The sequence below is a fragment of the Orycteropus afer genome, unplaced genomic scaffold (genome assembly GCF_000298275.1).
Source record: "Orycteropus afer afer isolate SDZICR_OR568_19922 unplaced genomic scaffold, OryAfe1.0 scaffold00092, whole genome shotgun sequence".
In the NCBI taxonomy this organism is placed as follows: domain Eukaryota; kingdom Metazoa; phylum Chordata; class Mammalia; order Tubulidentata; family Orycteropodidae; genus Orycteropus; species Orycteropus afer.
Window position 1 is genome coordinate 6,790,179 of NW_006921679.1, and position 24,432 is coordinate 6,814,610.

At 43.9% G+C, this 24,432-nt stretch overlaps 1 protein-coding gene across 1 annotated transcript in view; it reads right to left on the reverse strand.

Annotated features, from left to right (window-relative positions):
- LOC103198371 (mitochondrial intermediate peptidase) overlaps window positions 1-24,432 on the reverse strand; it is a 243,887-nt gene that overhangs the window by 59,194 nt on the left and 160,261 nt on the right. The window contains exons 15-16 of the mRNA XM_007942532.1: window positions 6,911-6,985; window positions 3,925-4,044 (exon numbers count right to left, since the gene is read on the reverse strand). Of these exons, the coding sequence (XP_007940723.1) occupies window positions 3,925-4,044; window positions 6,911-6,985 (195 nt within the window). The remainder of the gene's footprint in view (window positions 1-3,924; window positions 4,045-6,910; window positions 6,986-24,432) is intronic.

Consider the following 24,432-nt stretch of genomic DNA (forward strand, 5'->3'; position numbering starts at 1 on the left):
TTGGGCTTTGCTTCCAGTAGGTGTGGTTTGGGCTTTGCTTCTGTGAAGACTGACAGCCTTGGAAACCCAAGGAGGGGTCGCTATGAGTCAGGTCCGACTCGACGGCACATAACAACAACAATGGTTAAGGGAGCTCTGGTGGCGTAGTGCCTAAGGCATCTGGCTGCTAACCAGATGGCTGGCAGTTCAAACCCATGAGCCACTCTTCAGAAGGAAGACTGGGCAATATATTTCTGTAGTAATACCACCTTGGAAACCCAAGGAGGGGTCGGTGTGAGTCAAATCAACTCAATGGCAGTGAGTTCGGCTTGGTAATGGTAATCGTGAGCATTTCTTCACATGTTTGCTGGCTGCCTGCCTGAGTATCTTCTATGGAAGATATTCTGGTCTTATCCTCGGCCCATTTTTTTTTAACTGCTTTGTCTGTCTTTTTGATGTTGAGGTACTGGAATTTTCTATAAATTTTGGAGATGAGTCCCTTGTCAGATACGTCATTGGCAGATATTTTTTCCTAATCTGTAGGTTCTCTTTTTACTCTCTTGCAGACATCTTTTTGATGCACCCAAGAATTTAATGTTCAGAAGGCCCCTGTCATCTAGTTTCTCTTCTGCTATTTGTGCATTTTCACTTATGTTTAGTAGTCTATTTATGCCATATATTAGGGTCCCTAAGTTTGCCTCTAGGAGCTCTGGTAGCATAGTGCCTAAGGCACTTGACTGCTCACCAGAAGGCTGGCGGTTCAAACCCACCAGCCACTCCTCAGAAGGAAGGTTGGGCAATCCTACTTCTGTAGTGATACTGCCTCGGAAACCCAAGGAGGAGTCGCTATGAGTCGGGGTTGACTCGATGGCAAATAACAACAACAACAACAAGTTTGCCTCTATTTTTTCTTTGATGAACTTCATAGTTTTAAGTTTTACATGTAAGCCTTTGATCCATCTGGAGTTAGTTTTTGTGTATGATGTGACCTATGGATCTTGTTTCATTTCTCTGCAAATGGATATCCAGTTTTACCAGCACCATTTGTTAAAGAGACTATCTCTTGCCCGTTTAATGGATTTTGGTCCTCTGTCAAAGATCAGCTGACCACAGACAGATGGATCTATTTCTGGGTTCTCAATTGGGCTCTAATCTTCACTGAGGCAGTAAAGGTCTTTTGCCAGGTCTTTCTCTCATGGGGCTGCTGCGTGGGCACAAATCACTGATGTTTGGATCAGCAACCAAGCACTTAACCACTGAACCACCAAACAAACAAAAAACTATTGCCGAAGAGTCAGTTCCAACTCCTATCCACCCCACAGGACAGAGCAGAACTGCCCCTCATAGGCTTTCCAAGGCTGTCATCTTTACAGAAGCAGACTGCCTCATCTTTCTCCCATGGAGCAGCTGGTGGGTTCAAACCACTAACCTTTCAGTTAGCAGCTGATCACTTAACCATTGCACCGTCAAGTCTTCTTTATTAAAACTCACCGTTGCTGTTAGTTGTTGTCAAGTTGGTTTCAACTCACAGCAATGCTACATACAATAAACAAAACACTGCCCGGTCCCACGTCATCCTCACAATCACAGCCACTGTGCCAGTCCATCGTGTTGAGGGTCTTCCCCTTTTTCACTGACCCTCCACTTTACCAAGCCTGAAGTCCTTCTGCAGGAATGGTCCCTTCTGACAACACACCCAAACTAGGTGGGACCAAGTCTGGCCATTCTGGCTTCCAAGGAGCGTTCCAGCTCTATTTCCTCTAAGATCTGTTTGTTCTTCTAGCAGTCCGTGATACGTTCGATATCCTTCACCAACACTCAATTCAAATGCATCAACTCTTCTTCAGTCTTCCTTACTTACCATCCAGCTCTCACATGCATATGAGGCAACTGAAAATACCATGGCTTGAGTTGGCACACCTTAGTCTTCAAAGTGACACCTTTGCTTTTAAACACTTTCAAGAGATCTTTTGCGGCAGATTTGTAATACGTCGTTGGATTTCTTGACCTGTTGCTTCCATGGGCGTTGATCATGGATTAAAACCTAGGCAACTGTTATTATTTATTCCACAGATGAATCATTAGATTATTCTTATTGATACAATTTTAAAAAAAAAGTACAAATGATCAATAACTCAATAATACACAGCACTAAACAACAATATTATGTATAAGATCAAAAGTCAGTAGTGAGTATGACTAGCACTGATACAGCTGGAGCAGACAATTATGCTTCTAAGCCAATAAAAACAACTGTTGATCGAGAGTATTACAAAGATAAAATACCCTGTTACTTTCCTGGTCTGGTGTGTATGAACGATTGCCGTGCCCATCTGCGTGTTCGGCCTGAGGAGCAGGGGACAATGGCAGGGTCCTAACTGCCTAACACACGTTCAGTTAGCACAGCACATTCGGGTGTGCAGTGCTGCCACAAATCACAGCACCTGACAGCTCCTGTGCATTTCACGGCTGCCAGGGTGCTTTCGAGTGAGCTTGCTTTCTGGGCTGGCTCAGCTGGCAGGGTGTAAGGCTCATGGCACCAAGTCAGGGGAGCCTGCCTGACAATGAGACTAAGCCAGGGCAGAACCAAGCTGAGAACCGGGAACAGAGAGACTTCACACAATGTTGTTTACGACTAGGATGCAGCCAGATGCAGCCCTGGACTGTTCAGTTATGAGATTCAATAAACTCTCTTTCTGCTCACGGCAGTACAAGTCGGTTTTTACCACTTGTGACTGAAAGAGAACTGTGTAGTATGAACAGGTCAGGTGGACTGCAAAGGGCAACAGCCAACACCAGAATTTTACACAAATCACACACACCTCCTGCATTTGTTTGCCAACCTCACCCTCCCTTCGCGAGGGACTTTCATAAGCGCCGCTATGGCAATATTTTTTCACGTGTTAAAAAAATTAGAATAGCATGCTTATGAAAATACCTCACAAAGGGAGGGTGAGGTTGGCAAACAAACTCTGAAGACGTGCACTGTTTGCGTAAAAATACAGTACTCCTTCTGGTATACCCACTTCCTAACAGGAGTGTTGGGATAATAAACCATGAATGTCTTCAGAAGTTGGTTTGGAACCTCAACACAACTACTTAACTACAACTACTTACTACCTCCGTGACCTCTGTGCTGGTTGTTAGTTGCCACTGAGCCAGTGCTGACTCCTGGTGACCCCCACATGAACACAGTAGAACTGCTCCAGAGGTTCCAGGCTGTGACCTTCCAGAAGCAAATCGCCAGGCCCGTCTTCTGAGGCACCCTGGGTGAGTTTGAACCAACAACCTTTCTGCTAATAGTCGTGTGCTTAACCATTTGTGCCAGGGTCTAGACAAGATGCTTAATGTACGTGAGCCTCAATCTCAGCCCCAAATATAGGGATGTTATTGATTCAGAGGGCTGTTTTCAGAGTTAAATCAGATCTTCCTGCAAAACCATTTGATAGCTTTGCCAGCACCTAGTTCTCAGCGGTAACAACAGTGCTGCTGTCCACCCCCGGGAACCGACTGAGATGAGACATGTGGAGCATCAGGATGCCGGCACCCAGGAGGGGACTCAGTACACACTCACCACAATGAAAATGAGCAGAGAATGACGACCGCCATCATCTGACTTGGCTAACATCGTTCTCTTTGCAGAAAAAGAACTAAATAGAAGGATTCAGACTAACTTCAGTGGCTTTTTTTTTTTAAACCACCACTTTCCCAGAAACCTAGAAAAACCTACCTAGCCAGAGGAACCCAACACGTGTCAGCGGATGGTTAGAGACAGTAAGGGAGCCAGGCAGTTTCTAGCACTCGCCCCACATTGTGGAACCTCTTCAATAATGTGAGGAATTCAAGTTCTCCAGGGACAGAGTTGATCCTGACCTCCTCCCTCTGACAGGCATGGGCACACAAACCACACAAACCCGCACCCCAGGACTCCAATGCTGAACTCACAGTGTTGGGAACGTAGGGTAAGCCGTAAAATTTCTCCTGTGTCTCCTTCAGGATGTCTGTGGTTGATCTCCTCAGGGGATGCCTCCCATGGTAGATCTGATCCAGAGCAGCGTAGAAGACCTGGGCAAGGAACACAGCCATTAACTTGTGGCACTCCACCCTCACAGGCTGCATGCGTAGCCCAGATGTCTCAGTGCACTAGAATGGTAACATAAATCAGCTGAAGACAACTGCAGATATAAATGTACACAGCTTAACACATTTCATCCAACATTTAGGACTGCATTAAGGGTTAAAGGGACTGTTCTCTACTTTTCCGTGATTAGGAGTATTAAAGGATGTTGAACTTTATCCAGTGGGAACTCTTTATGCACAATGTAGCAAATGATATTCCTAACCACAAGCCTGGAATTCTGACAACATACATGGAGTTGGAAATGTGACAAAATAAAGAGTTATAGCTTGCGACCCCCTGGAGTCTAGCAAATCCTGTCTGATTTCTTCCTGGAATTCTGATACATCTTAAGTGAGAGAAATGAAACCCTCAGAAGCCTTCTCCTGTGATGAGAAGTGAGAGAACATCAAGTAGGTGGGGTAAGGGGCGAGAAAAGCACAGCAACCGAGCATCTGGCAAGTCCAGATGTTGAAAGAATTTTACAGCTGCTAGTGCCTGGAGGTAGGGCCAAGGTGGACCCCAGCACCTGGCCTTAGGAAACAGGTGCTGCGGAGGGGCAAGCCAGTGCCACTAGGTGGCTGGGGAGAGGGGCCACTCTCCACCGAAAGGGAACAGGCAAAGAAAGCATTCAAGGATGTCTGACCGTGAATTCAGCAGCTTACAAAGTACGAGCATTAAATTCTGCATATAAAATCTAAAGTCAAGGTGAAGGGTTTTTCATGGGAACATGGGACTTGCAGATTAACAACGTTTGGATTTCACCTCATGTGCGGCAGAAAATGCTTTCTTTCAAAGAAAAATGTTGACACGCAAATATGCCTCCAATATGTATCTTTCCGATTTAGAAACGGAATCTGTGGCGAATGTGCAGCTGTTGACTTGAAAGAAGGGAGGATTACTTTGGATAAAAGAAAAAATTTAAATGACTTCTAGCTTCTGGCTTGATCTAGATATGGAATTATGGCTCTAAATTATAAACTCAGGCTTAAACCTCTGTAGGAAAAAATACAGACATCTCTCAAATATAAATATTGCTTTACTCTAACTGGTAATCAAAACATACAGCTAAAAAGAGCACTGTCAACTCTATAGTCTACAATGCGTCATGTTGCACACAGACGGTCAGAGCAGCTAGCATGGCCCATCCGTGGTCTGCCCTTACTCTACCAGAGGAAAGTATCAAAGCTTATACATTCACATTCTAACCTCAACTGAGGTGTTCTTTGTCCCGATCAGTAAACAAAATCAAAATCTCAGACTTTCATTTCTTAAGTTATGCCTTTCACAAACATGAATATGGAATGGCTGCTTTTTTAATTGTAAAAATGACGAAATGTCCATTTATTTGATGCTTAGGTGCTGATGAACTGAACAATCTTAAAGAGATGAGCCCCTCCACCCACCCAGAGAGTGCGTTCCTGGGACCAAGACTCTCAGACCAGAGTAACAATGCAAGGAGACAGCTCACAATTTTTAAAGTGTCGTTTGTATCTCCTTAAACCAAACCAAACTCACTGCTGCCAAGTCGATTTGACTCATAGCAACCATTCCTTGGGTTTCCAAGATGGTATCACTACGGAAGTAGATTGCCCAATCTTTCTTTCAAGGAGTGGCTGGTGGATTTGAACGCCAGCCTCCTGGTTAGTAGTCAAATGCCTCAGGCACTAATGTAAATCAAACACAAAGTCACGGCTTTGTCAATATTACACATTTTCTTCATGGAAATATATTTTAAAGTAAAAAAAAATAGCACTGATGTATTACTTTCTAGGGACTAAATTGTACACAAGCTTAAGCCACTTCTATAGTGGTTACAGGAGCTCTGGTGGCGTGGTGGATAAGGCATTTGGCTGCTAACCAGAAGGTCAGTGGTTCAAACCCACCAGCCACTCCATGGAAGAAAGATGGGGCAATCTACTTATGTAAAGATTTATAGTCTTGGAAACCTGGCAGGGGTCACTATAAGTTAGAATCAACTTGGTGGCAGTGAGTTTACAGTGGTTACCAGGGGCTCTGGTGGCACAGTGCCTGAGAAGGTTGGTGGTTCAAACCCACCAGCCACTCTGCAGGAGGAAGATGGGGCAATCTACTTCCATAAAGATTTAGTGCCTTGGAAACCCAATGGAGGTCACTATGAGTCAGAATTGACTGGATGGCAGTAGGTTTGGTTTGGTTTTTTCAATTGTGCTTACACTTTTAATAGAGACCTAGATCACTGTGAAGCCAATATTGCCTAAGATGAAATATGGGCGTTTAGGGTCTGTTTACATAACTCTCAAGATCTGACAAAAAGTAAGAGTAAGAACTTCATAAACAGAGTCTTTCATTACAAATACCTCAGTATCTGCTGTCATGTAGGAATGACATCCAGATGGTTCACGAAATGTTTCTATTCTTTATCTAGGAGCCTGAAAAATTGGTTTTGAATATCATCTAAAGTAATGGCTCTGACTGTTCAAACGTCAGATCCAGAAACAAATTTTAAGAAGAGACACAATGAATAAAAACATACAGAACTGGGTTTGAGTCCTAACTGGGTTGAAGAGGAGACAGGCAATTTAGAAGAAGTCCCGTGACTCCTCTGAGCTTTGATTCTCCTGACTGAACTTGGAGAATCATTTCACATCCACTCTGGAAGGACAGTGTGAGGGCTGAATGAGTCAATTCTGGTCAAGGTCTTTGAACTCAGATGAAAGACATTTTCAAAGCATAATTATTATAATAAATGTGCGGCACTGGCAAGAATCTAAAGTGATAGACTTGTCTTAGATAATTATCCCAGAAAACTCCGGAACAAAGACCCACACATACCTGAAGTTGCATCTCAGCAGCGGCACAGACCTTCTTCGACTCACAGAGGCGAGACACCATATTTTTTGGCAGTGGCTTGGGAAACAAAAGAACATGAGTGAATCTCTTAATAAGTCATCACACTGCACAACACACTCAGGAGTCAGGAAATGTAACATCAAATAAAAAACAAAAAATAGAACCTAATTATAGTTCCAAAAATAATGATCACTTTTAACTACTTTGGTAGACAAGACAACAGGGATGAAGACATTTCATTTAATTTCAAAAAGTGGTGACTTGTCAAATAATACATGAAAATACAAGATTGTAGGGAACTAAGACATTGACACTGATATTTTTAAATCTACTTAAGACTTTGAAGTGCACATGTTTTCTGTTCCTTTGTTACCAAAGAATGCCTGCTCAGTTGCTCACTTCACTGTTAAGTACAGACAATAACTAATGATCGGGCTAACAGATTAATGTTAAGAAATAAGCTATACTTCACCAAGGAGGATATTCAAGCAGCCAACAAACATATGAAGAAATGCTCACAATCATTAGCTATTAGAGAGATGCAAATCAAAACAACAATGAGATACCATCTTGCTCCAGCACTAGTAGCTAAGTTCAACAAGACAGAAAATAACAAATGCTGGCGAGGTTGTGGAGAGATTGGGACTCTCATACACTGCTGGTGGGACTGTAAAATGGTACAACCATTGTGGAAAGCAGTATGGTGATTCCTTCATAAGTTGGAATTAGAAATACCATTTGACCCAGCCATCCCATTACTAGGTATATACCCTAAAGAAGTGAGAGCCATAACAAGAACAGATATAGGCACACCCATGTTCATCGCAGCACTATTTACAATAGCCAAAACATGGAAACAACCTAGATGTCCATCAACTGAGGAATGGATAACCAAACTATGGTACATACACACAATGGAATACTATGCAATGCTAAAGAATAATGTAGAATGTGCAAAACACCGCATAACATGGATGAACTTGGAGGACATTATGCTGAGTGAAATAAGTCAATCACAAAAGGACAAATATTGTATTAGTCCATTATTGTAAAAGTTAAGGAAAGGTTTATCTATTGAAGGAAATTTTCTTTGTTGGTTACCAGTGGTGGGAGGGGAGGGGAGGGACTGCTGTTAGATAGATAGTGATAAATGTTGATTTGGGTGAAGAGAAAGGCAACGTACCAAATGTGAGTGACCAATATGGCAGCATTGAGGATGAGAAAGACATAGAGAGGTACATGGGAAGTACAGACAACAAATATGAACCCTTTTGCATATACAGTACTGAGTTCTCAGTGAAGGCAAACATGGGTATATGGATGGATAGCTAGGTGGACAGGCTAAACGATTAGGTATGTCTATGAAAGAGGGAGTGTATCCAAGATCATATATAGGGTTGGCAGACAATGGTCCTGTAAGTTTATGTGAATGATCAGAATCCCCAGGTGTATAGTAGAGCTGACAAGGGGCTAGGTTGTGGTCACTGCTTGGTCACAGCCAGCTACCCAGAGCAACCGAGTAGTTGATCCTGCGGGCTTGGGACCATAGTCGCAGGGGACATCAAGCTCAATTGGCATAACATACTATATACAAAACATTGTTCCACCTCCTACTTTGGTGAGTAGTGACTGGGATCTTAAAAGCTAGCAAGCTGCCATCTACATGCAACAATGGGTCTCTCCTCGTCAAGAGCAAAGAAGAAAGAAGAAAACCAAAATTAATGGAAACAATCAGTCCTCGCGACTGGTACACCTTCCAATCTGCAACCTATACAACTATGAGACCAGAAGAACTAGATGGTGCCCAGCTACCACTGTCATCCACTTGGAAGGGATGTAAGAGATCCTGGATAGAGAGGGAGAACAATGTGGAACAAAACTCAAAATCATTTGGAGGGGAAAAAAAAAAGATGGTTGAGAACAGGTTTGCTGGTCCAATAGAACCTGGTGGAACCACTGAGACTATGGCCCCTAGCTGCCTTTCAGGTCTGGAATTGAACCCACACCTGTGGTTTCCAGCCAAAAAAAGTACAGGCATGTGAGTTAAACATTTACCTCAAGTAGACACACGCCCTGGAGAGAACAATCATGAGAGAAGGAAGGGCTGCTTAATCACAGGGAGACAGCTCAGGGGGCAGGAGAGTATGGAGGGATGGACACTGGGAAGAGGTAACCATGGGGAGGAAGTGGGAGGGGAGCTATTGCATTGTGGTACACTGTGGTCAATGACATGAGACAAAGTATATGTGAACTGCTGTATGGAAAGTGAATTTGCTCTGTAAATCTTCAATCTCCAAATCACAATAAAAAAAAAAAAAAAGAAAAGAAATAAGCCATAATTCATGGTACCTGCCAGGATTAGGAGCTCTGCTGGCACTGTGGGTTGTGCATTTGGCTGTTAACCAGAAGCTCCATGGTTCAAACCCACCAGCTATTCCTCAGGACGAAGATGAGGCAATCTACTCTGTAAAGATTTGCAGCCTTGGAAACCCTACAAGGGTTGCTATGAGTTGGAATCGAGTCACTCAGTGGCAGTGGGTTTAGTTTTAGGTTAGCCAGTAGTAAAGCTGAAGTGACAGCTCAACAAATAACCAGGGTAATTAACTGCATAGTCTCTTACTTTTTAACCTGTAAGAACTGCAGTCCTTATATACCAAGGACCTCTGGTGGGGCAGTGGTTAAGGCACTTGGCTGCTGATCAAAAGGTTGGTGGTTTGAAACTACTAGCTGCTCTGCAGAAGAAAGAAGAGGCAGGCTGCTTCCATAAAGATTTATAGCTTTAGAAACCCAATGGGGGTCACTATGAGTTGGAATTGGCTCAATGGCAGTGAATCTGAGTTTGGTACACTAAGTCTAATGTCCCTATACGATGAATTAATCGCTAATTAGGTCTAATCCTATAATATCAAATATCCTCATAGAAATAAACCAACAATGTATTTGAAGAAGAACTTTACCTAATCTCACCGTACTTTTAAAATCATTAATACTGATGTTTAGTGAAAAAACAATTACTTCCTCCATTCTATTTACCATCTAAGTTAAACCACAAACCAAACCAGTTGCCAGCGAGTCAGTTCTGAGCCCCGGCCGCCACAGGTGTGTCAGAGCAGAACTGTGCTCCATGGGGCTGTTGATGGCTGATTTTCTGAAAGCAGATCACTAGGCCTTTCTTCCTAAAGTTCCCTAAAGATAAACACTGCAAGTTACTCTACACTGCGGTGTACAAATCAACCACAACGGATGCCAACGAGAGCTGTGTGCTGGACGGGGAGGATTCACAATGCCAGCCCTGGGGACTGGAACAGCTGCTGGCACCCAGCAGGCACCCAGGAGTGTTTGCGGAATGAATGAATGAATACAGGAACAATGGTTAGGAGATGCTTATAAGCTAGACTATACAAGGACTGGACAGAGGCTCAGAGACCAAACCTGGTGTCCTTTCTTTTCTCTTTCCGGGTGACTATAAGAAAAGCAAACCAGGCCGAAAAGGCATGAAGTGAAGGTCATCAAATGTAAATCCCACGACAGGCCAAGAGACAAAGACCTTCTGACGATGGAGGTGCCAATCAGCAATGAGAGAAAAACTTCCTTAAACAGAACTTTGAAAAGTCAAGATTTAGTTAAGTGGTATCTGCCAAGAGCGCATCTCAAAATGTTCAGATGTCTTCAGATTTACTCTACCTTCTTCTTTATGTGGACAAAAGCCAAAACTCATTGCCATCGAGTCAATTCTGACTCACAGCACCACTAGAGGACAGAGTAGAGTTTCCAAGGCTGTCAGTCTTTACAGAAGCAAAGCCCCAACCAAACCCACTGCCACTGAGTGGATTCCAACTCACAGCGCCCCTAGAGGACAGAGTGGAACTGCTCTATAGGGTTTCCAAGGCTGTCAATCTTTACACAAGCAGAATGCCTCATCTTTCTCCTAAGGAGTGGCTATTGGGTTTGAACTGCTAACCTTCTGGTTAGTGGTCAAGCGCTTAACCACTACACCACTGGGGCTCTTCTCTATGTGGACAGGATTGTCAATATCCGTAGGAGGTTTGTTCAACTTTTGAAATACCTTGATAACTTTATTTTGACAAAAACGTTTTCATTTACCCAACACACAATATGACTTCTGTGGGCAAGCCCTGTATTAAACACTAGGGATATAAAATGGTGGACAGACAGACAGGGTAGTGCTTGCCCCTAAGAGAGTTAAGCCCAGCCTTAGCCACATGATCACCGGCATGAAAAAGAGGAGCAAACCATCAATCATGAGCACTAAGCAGAAAGTGGGGAAGGGCTGCATGGGGGCAGTGACCTAGGAAGGAAATAACCAAGAAGTAAGTTTTGCAAAATGAGTGTGCACTAACCAGACAAGGGAGAAGGAGCCTTGGTGGGATGGTGGTTAAATGCTCAGTTACGAACCGTGAAGTGGGCAGTTCGAACCCATTGGCTACTCTATGGGAGAAAGATGAGGCAGTCTGCTCCCATAGAGACTACAGCCTCATAAACCCTATGGGACAGTTCTGCTCTGTCCAACAGGGCGGCTGTGAGTTGGAATCGAACCCACAGCAGCAGGTTTGGTTTCTTTCGATTTAGACAAGGAAGGATGGCAGGCAGGAGAAGGCAGCATTTCAAGCAGAAGAACCAGCATGGACAAAGGCACAAAAGGCCAGGCTGTCCGCAGGAGCTGGAAGGGCGGTGGGAAGAAGGCAGACAGGCGGCTGCAGGAGCAGGCTGGAGCCAGATCATGTAAGGCCTTGGTGATGGGCAACGGGGGGCACTTGCCCCCAGCCCTATACTGATGGTATGCCCAAAAAACCAAGCACACCAGAGCCTGCCAAGCCAGTCCACCTCACGGTGACCTCCTGTGTGCACAGTACAACCATCTGACAGGGTTTGCATGGTTGTGACCATTTGGCAGCAGACAGACAGGCCTTTCCCTGACGCCCCTCTGGGTGGACTTGAACCTCCAACCTTTGTGTTAGTAGGGAAGCCCTTGACCAGTTGTGCCACCAGGGCCTCCAGATGGTAAGTATGAGGTACAGAAAGTAATCTGGCCTTTTGAGAGTCAGACCAGCACCAGGGGCTAATGAGTGGAAACCTACCAGGTGACCACTGCAGCGGGGGACCCGACGCTAACTAAGGCTTACTAGGCATGATGTAATCCATCATGGCCCCATGGTGAGGCTGATAAAAGCTCTGAGCCTACGGCAGACATGGAGCTTTCTAGTTGTAAGAGCAAACGGCCGCTCTCGAGAGAAGAGGGTGTCCTTCGCTGGGACCCTCCCAGACTTTGCTGTATGTGTCTCTTCATTTGTATCCTTTTTTGTTGTACTAAAGCTGTGTGGTTATCACAGGTATGGTGTTTCCTTGAGTTCTGGCAGTTGTTCTATGAATTACAGGACTCAAAGGAGTGGTGGGGGCTGCTGGTCTAAAGTGGAGGGAGTCGTGTGGATTCCCGAACGTGCAGCTGGTACACACTGACCCGGCCCTGGGTGCCAGGGAACAACAGAGAGAAGGGCTGCACGGGTAGCTGGCGTGTGAAACTGAACTGTGAAGGGGAAGTTCAGATATCCACCAATATATCCAGTATATGGAGTAGGTGGTGACCTTGGTGGTGACCTTGGCCTGGTTAGCCCCCATTCATCCACCACACAATTTGGCATCAGATGGGGGTGATCTTAGTCCCCCCCGGACTGATATGCACAGTAACCCACAGTGGAGTTTTAGGTGAGGACATCAGATGATCAGATTTGTGTTTTAAAAATATGTCTTTGGCTGCAGGGTAGATAAGGGATAAAAGTAAGGCTAGAGTGGGTTAGGAAAAACCTGTAAGGAGACTACACAAATAAAACCATGCCAATGGCATCAACAGTGACCGAGGCAAAAGCTAGAGTGATTGGGAGAGGATCAAGACCACAGTGGACTGAAACAGAGGAAGGTAGAGAAACAGAGAGAGTGAGTTATCAGGGACATATCATTCCATAAGCCAGGGGAACACGGGCTTACTTCGATGTGGTGAAACCCGTACGAAACCATTCGCTACAGACAGTAAGCATAACTGAGCCTGTGCTTACTGGGTACGCCATCCCTGTCAGGGACAGTAAATTTGAGAAGTCTTTGCTTCTGTAGGAAGGCGTTGTGGGGTTGGGAGAGAGACAGATGCCAGCCATATCATAAGCAGAATCTTTGATGTAAAAAAACTTGATATTATTCACTACAGATTATTAAGTATGCACAAGTAAGCGCGTGCTTACCTTGCCAGTAATCCGAGACTATCAAGTAAATACACCTCTCACTTATTTCCGAAAGTGTGACTTGAGTTGAGGAAAGGGAGATTTGGGGCAGTAGCAGGAGAGAGAAGGTGGGTGAGGGGAGACATTTTTGTCTGTTTAAGGCTAAAAAAGACTTAAGCAGACTTAAGAAAATAAGGCTAATGATAAAGATACCGAGAGGGGCACAAACTAAAGACGTAGCGAAGAGGAGAGCATTCAGAACATCTGGTTCCTGAGAAGGCAGGGAGAGAAGGTGCACAGATCACAAGTGGAAGGGGAACCGATGGAAAATGGTGCTGACGGGTTTCCTAATGAGCAGCTGTGGGGCTTCCTGTTGAACTGCCTCTTCTCTGTGAGGCCAGGGAGGAAGCTGGATGCAGGGCAAAGAAGGTTAGAAAAAGTTGTGGAGAGCGCCAAGAGGAAACAAGGTGACTGAAAAGTGTGAGGGCCGGGGTACCATCTGCCCTGGGGTGTGAGTTCCTCAGGCAGAACTTTGCCGTCTCAGGGCAGACAGAGGTACAGAAGATTGAGGGGTGGAGACCTAAGGTAGATAAGGCGGGAAGCCAAGTCCATGGTGGAGGGAAAAAGCTGAAGGGCCCATGGCATGGTGGCCATGCGGAGATCCAAAATGGCTGGAGGGGAGAGAGGGGAGAAAGAGGCAAGCCGGAGGGCTCACAGCTGTGCTCAGGGGTCTTTGAAAGGCTTACTATTTCTGCTCTGAAGATGATTATGCTGAGGGAGATTCCAACTGTTAGATCTAAGAGCCAAACCCAAAACACTCTTTCTATTTGGAAGCAGTTCACTTGTTTAGGGCCCTAAATCTCAGAGATCCAAACTGAAGTAGAAAGGAGAAACATTTAGACAAGTTTAATGAGGTTGAATTCTTTCCTTGTCAGGTTTACAATGAATCAAAGGATGTAAAGAAAGAGAGCATGCAAGAACAAGGATACGTGAAAAGTATTTTAAAAGTATGTGCTACAGGCCCATTATACATCCTGCAGTGAGTATCAACATTGACCGACGACGTTCAGAAAACACGTAAGTAGAAGGTAAGGACAACCCTAGTGGAACAGGGTAAGGACAGACGTTAAGCCATCAAATCACAAATCAAACAACAAATTTATATTATGTATGGTGTAAATAAGGAGACTTGATGGCACTGTAGTTAAGTGCCCAGCTGCTAACCAAAAGGCCAGTGATTCAAACCCACCAGCTGCTCTATAGGAGAAAGATAAGGCAATCTGCTTCCATGAAGATTTACAGCCTTGGAAATACTATGGGTGAGTCTACTGTGTCCTACAGCTGCTATGAATCAGAATCGACTCAATGGCAATGCATTTTGGGGGAGTGTAAATAGTAAAATAGATTTTTGAAAGAATCTAGTTTACTTGTATTCAACTGGGCTAATAAATGCATTTCAGGTCTTGGAATAGAGTGGTGGTATATTATTTCCTTAGGGAGTACCTCTCTTCTTTTTTTCTCTGAAAAAAGAAGAACAACAACAAAAACAGATTTTCTTGTACATTTTTATGCTAAAGTTTTTATTCAAATAAATAATATTACAAGTTAAGTCTTAAACTTCAAATTAGAAAAATGTTTCCTGGCTGACACTTTGCTCTGGAAGTATCACTTTAGTAATCAGTCATGATAAGCAGTGTTGAAATAACACTTTTTTTGGCTATAATTTCTAAAGTGGTTCTGTCTATAGGGTAGCACAGATGTTTTATATTATTGTCTTGTAAACTCAGGACTCTTGCATGTTATATACTGAAGAAACAGAGAATGACTACATCCAAGCAGACAGATAATGAGCAACTATATGCAAATGAAAGCACATTTAAAACACCTGACCCTAAAATAACACCCACTTCTCACTTAGTGACATGGGTAGGTTCCAAACACCAGGTCATTGCGCAAAAATGCAGGATCACAAAATGGAAGATGACTAACTACTTTGTTACATAAATGCCAAATCACATTATTACATAACTGCCAAATCAATGAGAATCATGGCCCAGTCAAGCTGACCCATAACTTTAACCATCACAGCCAGCGAGACTCTCGCCTCGCACCTTAGCATTCATTATTACCAGATGTACACTGTTAATTCACAAAATATTTTTACTATTGTCCTTAATGTGAAATGTTGGATAACAAGACAGTTGGTAAGTGAAGTGTATTAAAATTAAAACGAACAAAGTCTGTGGCATAAAAATGATTAATAACTATTTCACCATATAATCAACTTCATGTTATACGAGATTCTACTTCCATTTTCATACTTTCCAAGATAGAAAATACTCCCTCCCTTTCCACTGCTGGTTAAATCTTATCACACTAAACCCAAACAGTGACGTAATTTCTCAGCTCTTCTCAGGACCTGGATCCTGCCTACCGGCACATCTAGAGCACAACAGATCAAGCGTCATGCTCAGATTAGCTAACGACGGTAAAGATCGATACACAAGAGCTGGTCCAAGTGCAGAGTGGCATGGGGCTGGCCACGCCCTGCATCCTCAGCTTAGCCCCAGCAAAGGTTGCTTTATATCCTCCAGCACGTCCGGAAGTACTATTCCTCCCACGGACCCTTCATCTTAGCTCCAGCCGAACAGAACGAGAGAGCATGGCCGGGCTTAAAATCAACACTTGCCTGAATCTGAAACTCTCCTTATTATGCTTCTACCGTCTCATAGGGAGCTCTGGTGGTGTAGTGCCTAAGGCACTTGACTGCTAACCACAAGGCTGGCGGTTCAAACCCACCAGCCACTCCTTGGAAGGAAGGTTAGGGAATCCACTTCTGTAGAGATACCACCCTGGAAACCCAAGGAGGGGTTGCTATGAGTCGGATCCGACTTGATGGCAGTGAGTTTGGTTTTTTGCTTACTGTCCCAGGCTCTGGAGTCTGAATCCCACACGGAGCTTAGTGGAATAGCATTGGGCATTTTACTGACCAACTTTTTTTCTCATTTGCAAAATGCTGCTGATACCTTTTCACAGGATTATATGAGAATCAAAAAAGTTAATGTTTAAAAGACTTATGGTTGGGCTTAGCACAGGGTAGACAGTGGATTAATGGTGGTTGTCAGTTGCTGTCAAGTTAATCCTGATGCATGGTGCCTGATATTATTTATTATTACTACTGACCTATACAATAATCCTTGAATTTTATTAATATTTTATTTACACGCTAGTGTTTTATCTGCATATCCTGTAAATGTAGTCTCTTTTAGATTTAACGATTCTTCCTGGTTGTACACTGCCAGTTGCCTCTGACTCATACCACAGTCACTGCCATCAAGTTGATTTTGACTCATAGCAACGGCTACTGGGTTTCTGAGGAGGTAAATCTTTACAGAAGTAGATTGTCCCATCTTCCTTCCATGGAGCGGCTGGTGGGTTTAAACCGCCAACCTTCTGGTTAGCAGTCAAAACATGTCAGGCACTGTGCCAGCAGGGCTCCGTGTCAATTCTTTGGGCTCAGGAATTAAAGCTAAACAGTTCTCTTTACATAGTGCCCAACAAGAGTTCTAATTCAGGAAACGTACTCTCATCGTGCCCTGCTGACTTCTTTATATTTCTTTTCACTTATTAAATAGTCAAATACGCTTACCCAGACCCACGTGCCTCTGCAAACAACCATTTCAGAAGAGGATTCTTTCTTTAACCTGGTGATTCTTTTAACGTGTTCAGAAAATACAATGAAATCAACTTACAGTGTTATTCCAAACCAAACTCAATGCCATCTACTCACTTCTGACTCATGGCGACCCTCGTTGGGTTTTGGAGGCTGTAAGTCTTCATGGAAGTAGCTTGACCCACCTTCCTTACATGGAACGGCTGGTGGGTCTGAACTGCTGACCTTCTGGTTAGCAGCCAGGTGCCTTATCCACTACGCCATCAGAGCTCCCTAAAGTATTATTAGTGTCTTCAATATGTCAATAGATGCCACAGAACTGAGTCATTAGCTCACTTTTTGAATATGCTCTCCCTCACTTTAAGTGGAAATGGTTGTCACCTGGAGGCTCCCGTTGCTACTTAGCAAAGATCGGTTCTCCTCAGAGAGGTTTCCCCTCCTCATGGGACTGTAACCAAACGTGTCTCATGCTGTGAGTCTGAAGAGGTCAGACTTGCAAAGTTTCTGAGAAGTCCTCCTTGTCGCTCTGTGGGTGCCTTCAAGATCTCCTCCTTACCTTTGGCTCCCAGTAGCTGGCATGACATACCTAGGTGTGGTGGTTTTTATTTATCCCACGTGGGGGTTCTCCAAGCTTCTTGGGTATCTGGTTTGATTTTCATTATTTTTGCAAAAATCTCAACCATCATCCGTTCACAGATTTCCTCCATCTTCTCAGCTCGCTCTCCTCCTTTCTAGAACTCCCCTCGTGAGCATGTCACACTCTTTTTGATACTGTCCCACAGTTCCTGGTCCTCCCTTCTGGTTTTCCCCCTCTGTATTTCAGCTTGGATAACTCAGCCGTAGCCTGAAACTGCCCGATTCCATGCCCACTTACTGAACGGAGGACCTGGCTTCTCGGAGAAGGTAACGTCAATAAAAGAAAGCCAGGTTTTTCCAAGAGAGTCACTCAAGGTAATCCCCTTCCAGGGCATTCCCAATTCCTATTAGCACACTCCAAGCTTCCTAAGTATAGAAAACCATTTAACTGCTACACCTATTTCCTGAAATTATGTGAGCATAGCCCACATTTTCCCTGTAATTACTCCTTTAATACCTGCCAATGTAACACACAAACAAAAAAAAAACACAAGAGGCTGGCAGATTTGTACTGGTGACCTTCTGGTTAATAGCCAAACACCTTATCCACTACACCACCAGAGCTCCTCGTAACATATGACAGTATTTGGGAAATGGTATCTTTACAACTGGCATTCACTGTGTTAACCGTCCCAGGCCACGATGGGGGCCGTGTCTGGGGGTCCTTCTCACATGGCCGGCCAGGGAGCAGCCACCCCCTTGTACAGGCCTCCGTTCCCTTCCCATGCTCCAAGGCAGAGGGAGCCCCACCTCCCACAAACACTACCTTCACGGGCTGTTAGCACATCCATCCATGAACCTGCCCCTGGGCTGCCCTAGGCCCACCTCCACCCACAGTCTTGTGTAGGACTCGAGTAAATGGGAGGTCTTTGAGCCCTTGTTCCCAAAGACCTGGCCAAGACTACCCGCCAGCCTGGCTGCATCCACCCTGCGAGACTCAATGATAGTAGGTGGGCTCTGCGGGCTGCCCAGGCCCTCTGCTGCTTCCCATCCTGCCAGCTGGCGAGGTATGGGCCCTGCTGTGTGAACTGACTACCTGTGGAGAGTGACCAATTACTGTGAAATGCATGGCTAGCCACCCCTCAGAAGGAAGACTGGGCAACCTATGTCCCTAGTGACATGGCCTCAGAAATCCAAGGAGGGGTCGCTATGAGTCAGAAACGACTCGACGGCAGTAAGTTTTTGGTTTGCATGGTTAGCAAGTGTTACAGACTGTATACAAACCACTGAACGTGAATCCTTCTGCATAAAATAATAATAATAATAATAATAATGACATTTAAACTCCACTAATAAAAGGAAGTTTTGGTGGCACAGTGCCTAAGGCATGTGAGTGCTAACCAGAAGGCTGGTGGTTCAAACCCACCAGCCACTCCTCGGAAGGAAGACTGGGCAATCTGCTTCCATAAAGATTTACCACCTTGAAAACACGATGAGGGTCTCTAAGAGTTGGAATAGACTCAATGGAAGTGAGTTTGTTTTTGTTTTTGCTTTTGTTCTTTTTTAAGTGTGTTGTCTTTTATGAAAATGAAATACAGTCAGATCTCATTATTCATGATTGTTAAGTTCTATAAAGTTGCCACAAACACTGAATTAGCAAATCCTGATCCACTGCTCCAGAGAAAAATATGGAGTTAGGCTCCTATGAGCCTCTGGTCACAACATTTTCATAAACTGATCAATACATAATATTTTTTCTTTTTTTGGTCTATGCTTTTATTCTTTTCCATGAATCCTACACATACATGAATTTACTTAAATGGCATCTTCCTATACATACTGTTTTTTGTCTTTAATAAAAGAAGAATTACTGTAAATAAAACTTCTTAAAGAAGTAAATGCATAGATACAAGCTGTATCATTCTCACTGATCTCTGGCCTTCTTCCTAATCCCATACTGACACCCTGGTTTTCTCTGGAAAGCTCCTTTCAGCTCTTCTAAATCCCCTCTTGGCACTAACTTTCCCAGGAACCATGGAGGCTCCTCAGATTTTCTGTTCATTTGGCTCCACGGTGCCCACAGCTGCCTCCTGTGGGTGCCACCGGCTTCTCTGCCTCGGTCATACAAATTATTTCCAACTGACGCAAGTTGATGGGGCTCATGAAAGAGAACATATTAATTTGCTTTTCTTTATGGTCGGGGAACAAATGGACAGGAGTACAGAAAGGCACCGCTTTTGTCTAGTCTCTTCATTCCATTAACAGATCTACAAAGGCCCTTCCAACAGCTAGTTCTAAAACACCTGCTGCTTCCATCAAGTGATAAAGAAGAAAACATACCCAGCTGCAGGCCCTGATTCTAAGCTGACATCAGCCAAAGACACCCGCCCGAGCCCCGCATCTTTTCTTGGAATCTCTTTCCACAGTAAAAGGAAGCAGTTTTTTTTGCTTTGCTAGTTTTGAGTTACCGCCTAATATCCAAGTAGCTCTGATGGTACAGTGGTTAACCAAAGGTTGGTGGTTTGAACCCACCAGCTGCTCCACAGAAGAAAGACAGTCCATAAAGATTTACAGCCTTGGAAACCCAACGGGAGTCACAGTGAGTTGGAGAGGCCTTGATGGCAATGAGTTTGGTTTTCTGGCTCTCAGAGTACCCACTACTCTTTTGATTAATACACTTCCTACAACAGGAAAAATATTATTATTTAAGTATTATTTTTAAAATAATAATATTTTATTGTACTTTCAGCCAATGTTTACACAGAAAAGTAGGTTCCCATTTGACGATTTCTATACAAAATGTTAGTAACATTATAGCAGTCCCTGGGTTAGGAAGGAGATCCATTCCTAAGCATGTCTTTAAGGCAGTCTTTCAGTCAGATTTGTAGGAAAGTCAGAACAGGTGCCTATAGTTCTTATTTAACCTGCTTTGAATGCAAGGAAAGGATCAAAGTCTTTCCAGTGATTTAAAAGCTGCACATGCAGCAAGTGAAGGTCACTGTGATGAAGAATTTCTTCCAAGGAGGGGCTGGTTCAGTTGTTTCAAAGTGAGAGTGAATTTACGTAACATTAAAGAGTAAGTAACAGTTGACCATAAGTCAGATGTTCCTCACCTGGGGACTACCTGCAGTCACATTTTCAGTGTGTGAAGCACACACTTATCTGTACGTACACATAGATACTTCTATCTGTGCACACATATGTATACACCTTTACCTCCCTGTACACATACATCCTGTACACCAGGCACTTGTTTTCGGTTATTGGTGGTATTGTTGAGTATAAATGTTATGTTCTTTACCACAAACATCCTTTGTTCTTGTGCACTTCTCAGTGGCACTGTTTACTGTGGTCAAGCTGGGCTCATCACACCCACATCAGGTGCTATTTTTCCCATCACGCAAAATAACAAGTATCTACAATCCAGGGAGAGATTTCCCCTTCCTCCACCCCCCAGCCCTGGTAATCACCTCAAAGAGACATTGGTCTCTGTGTATATGTCTACTCTTGTCTTCTTATAAAAGTGACATCATACAACAAACACATGCCCTGATGTGCTTGACTTATTTCATGTAGCATTATGTTCTCCAGAACCATCCATGTTATGTTTTGTGCATACATCACTGTTCTGTATGGTTGTGTAGTATTTCATCTATGTATGTATCGAGCTTTGCTTATCCTTTATACATTGAAGGTCACTTAGGTTGTTTCCAATTTTCTTTGCTATTGTAAATAATGCTGTAAGGAACAGAGGTGTGCATATGTCTACTTATGTCACTGCTCTTAGATCTCTGGGGTATATACCTAGTTGCAGGATTTTGCTGGAACATAAGGTATTTCTTTTTCTAGTTTTCTGAGGAAGCATTATACAGTTTTCCAGAGAAGTCTAGCTATACTCTTAACAAAGCTTTACAATCTGAAAATTTTACAAACTCTCTGGTAGCATAGTGCCTAAGGCATTTGACTGCTAACCAGAAGGCTGTTGGTTCAAACCTACCAGCAACTCCTCGGAAGGAAGATTGGGCAACCTACTTCTGTAGTGATACTGCCTCGGAAGGGTCTCTATGAGACGGATCTGACTCAATGGCAGTGAGTTTTTTTTTTTTTTTGGTTACCTTCATAGAGAATTCTTAAGAAATGATTTCCTGTAACAAGCTATCTTCCTCAACAAGATTAATGTGAACATTACTGTGAATTTTCACATTAACAACCTGCGATATGCAGATGACACAACCTTGCTTGCTGAAGATGAAGATGTCTTCAAGCACTTACTGATGAAGATCAAAGACTACAGCATTTAGTATGGATCACACCTCACCCTAAAGAAAACAAAAATCCTCACAATTAGACCTGTAAGCAACATTGTGATAAATGGAGAAAAGATTGAAGTTGTCATGGATTTCATATTACTTGTATCCACAGTCAGCGCTCATGGAAGCAGCCGTCAAGAAATCAGATGATGTATTGCACTGGGCAAATGTGCTGCAAAAGACCTCTTTAAAGTGTGGAAGAGCAAGGATGTCACTTTGAAGACTGATCCTAGCCATGGTATTTCCAATCGCCTCTTATGCATGTGAGACCTAGACAATAAATAAGGAGGACTAAAGAAGAACAGATGCATTTGAATTGTGTTGACAAAGAATAATGAAAACACCATGGACTGACAGAAGAATGAGCAAATCTGTCCTGGAAGAAGTGCAGCCAGAATGTTCCTTAGAAACAAGAATGGCTCGTACTTTGGTCACATTGTCAGAAGAGACCGGTGCTAGAGAAGCATATCCTGCTTGGTAGATGGTCAGCAAAAAAGGGGACAACCTTCAACCAGAGAGACTGACACAGTGGCTGCAATAATGGGCTCAAACACAGCAACAAGCGTGAGGCTGGCGCAGGCCTGGCAGTGTTCAGTTCTGCTGGACACAGGGCCGTATGAGTGGGAGCTGACTCAGCGGCACCGACAACAACGTGAACTTATTTCAAAATAATATTTACTCACTGAACATTACAGTTGAGATAATGTATGCCCTCCCCTGAGTGTATTTTATAGGAATGACTGTTTGATCTGTCTCTAGAGTCCGGTGGGGTCAGAAGTGGTCGCGGTGCAATTCTGACTGGTGCCCGTGCCTGTGTGATGGATGGAGGGCCTGCCTGTGGGACACAGCAGAACCACTGAGACTATGGCCCCTAGCTGCCCTTCAGGTCTGGAACTGAACCCACTCCTGTGGCTTCCAGCCAAACAAAAGACAGGCAAACTAGGTACCTACACTAGGGAGATACAGTCCTTAGAGAGAACAATCATGGGAGAATAGAAGGGCTGTGTATGCACAGGGAGACAGCTTGGGGCCAGGACTGCATGGAGGGAAGGACACAGAGAAGAGGTTAACTATGGGGAAGAAATGGGAGAGAAGCTGTTGCATTGTGGGAAACTGCAGTCAATGTCATGAGACAAAGTGTATGTGAATTGCTGTATGAAAAGTGAATTTGCTGTGCAAACTTTCACCCAAATCACAATTTAAAAAAAAAAAAAAGTAAGTTTTTCTTAAAAAAAGAACTAAGTCTTGGAGTACTACTAGTTGGCTATACTGCCCCCACCCTCCAAGGTTTCACTAAGTGTTGAACACCAAAAACAAACACCAAACTCACTGTCAGCTACTTGATTCGAACTCATAGCAACCCCCATTGGATTTCCAAGGTTGAAAATCTTTTCGGACCTAGACGTGACACAGACTGCCCCATCCTTCCAAGGAGTGGCTAGTAGATTCTAACTCCCAACTTTTATAGTTAGCAGCCCAACGCCTTAACCACTGCATCTCCAGAGCTCCTTAAGTGTTGAATAGCAGTTCCAATTTCTAGTTATTTAGTTTATTCATTCCCTCCCCCATTGATGCATGGAGCTTAAATTTAAATTTCTAACCAAACTCTAAAAAGCACCCATGGGAGTTGAAGCTCCATCCACTTCCCTGGCACGCAAAGCTCACAGGCCCAAGCTGAGTCCTAGCACCCACACTGTTGTTGTTTATTTATGTCACAACACAGCTGTTGTTGTCATGTGCCCTCCGGTTGGACTGACTTATAATGACCCCTCCTTCGGTTTCCGAGGCAGTATCACTATGGAAGTAGATTGCCCCATCTTCCTCCCGGGGAGTGGCTGGTGGGTTTGCGCCACCAGCCTTCTGGTTAGCAGTCAACTGCCCTAGGCACTATGCTACCAGAGCTCCAGTTATGGCCAGAAAATGGGGGAGACGTGAAAGATCCCCTGCTTCTCACAATAAAATAAAGTCTGGCTTCCTGCTTAGAAATACAACTACTTTTTGCCTAAACATTAATTCTAAGAATGGTCATCACCCAAGTACATGAGGCCCAAGCGAGCAGAGAGCAGGGCACCAGAAGCGCCCGGAGCTTCCAGGGACTGCGACTCTCAGGCCCAGCCGATTTACTGACTCAGAATCTGCACTTCAAGAGCGTCTCCAGGGACCTGCAGCACATTAAAGTTTAAGGTGCCTTAACTTAGAATGAAAAAAAAATCATCATCATGACCTGGAAAAGTAAGGCGAGCGACATGAAATCACCCTAAATTTACAGGTAGAGAAGCCGCCTGTCTGTCCCCCAGGAGGGTGGAGAGGGAGGGACAGGGTGTGAGGTGAGAAGTCTACTTCAAAGCTACTAACTGCTTTGTGGCCTCAGGGATGGAAATCTCTTGGTATCCTCTGCTTTCTCTTCTGTAAAGTGAGGATAAAAATAGTTCCTCGCAAAATTAGTATGAAGAGTCAATGAGATCATGCATTTTCAATCAACTTGTAACTAAATGGAAGAAATCCAAGTCCCTGTTTCCAATACCAAAAAACCCACGGCCATCTAGTAGATTCCAACTTGTAGCGCCCCCAGAGGACAGAGTGGAACTGCCTCCATAAGGATTCCAGGCTTGTTTTTTTGTTTTTTTTTTTATTTTATTTTGATTTGGGTGAAGATTTACAGAGTAAATTCACTTTTCATACAGCAGTTCACATATACTTTGTCTCATGTCATTG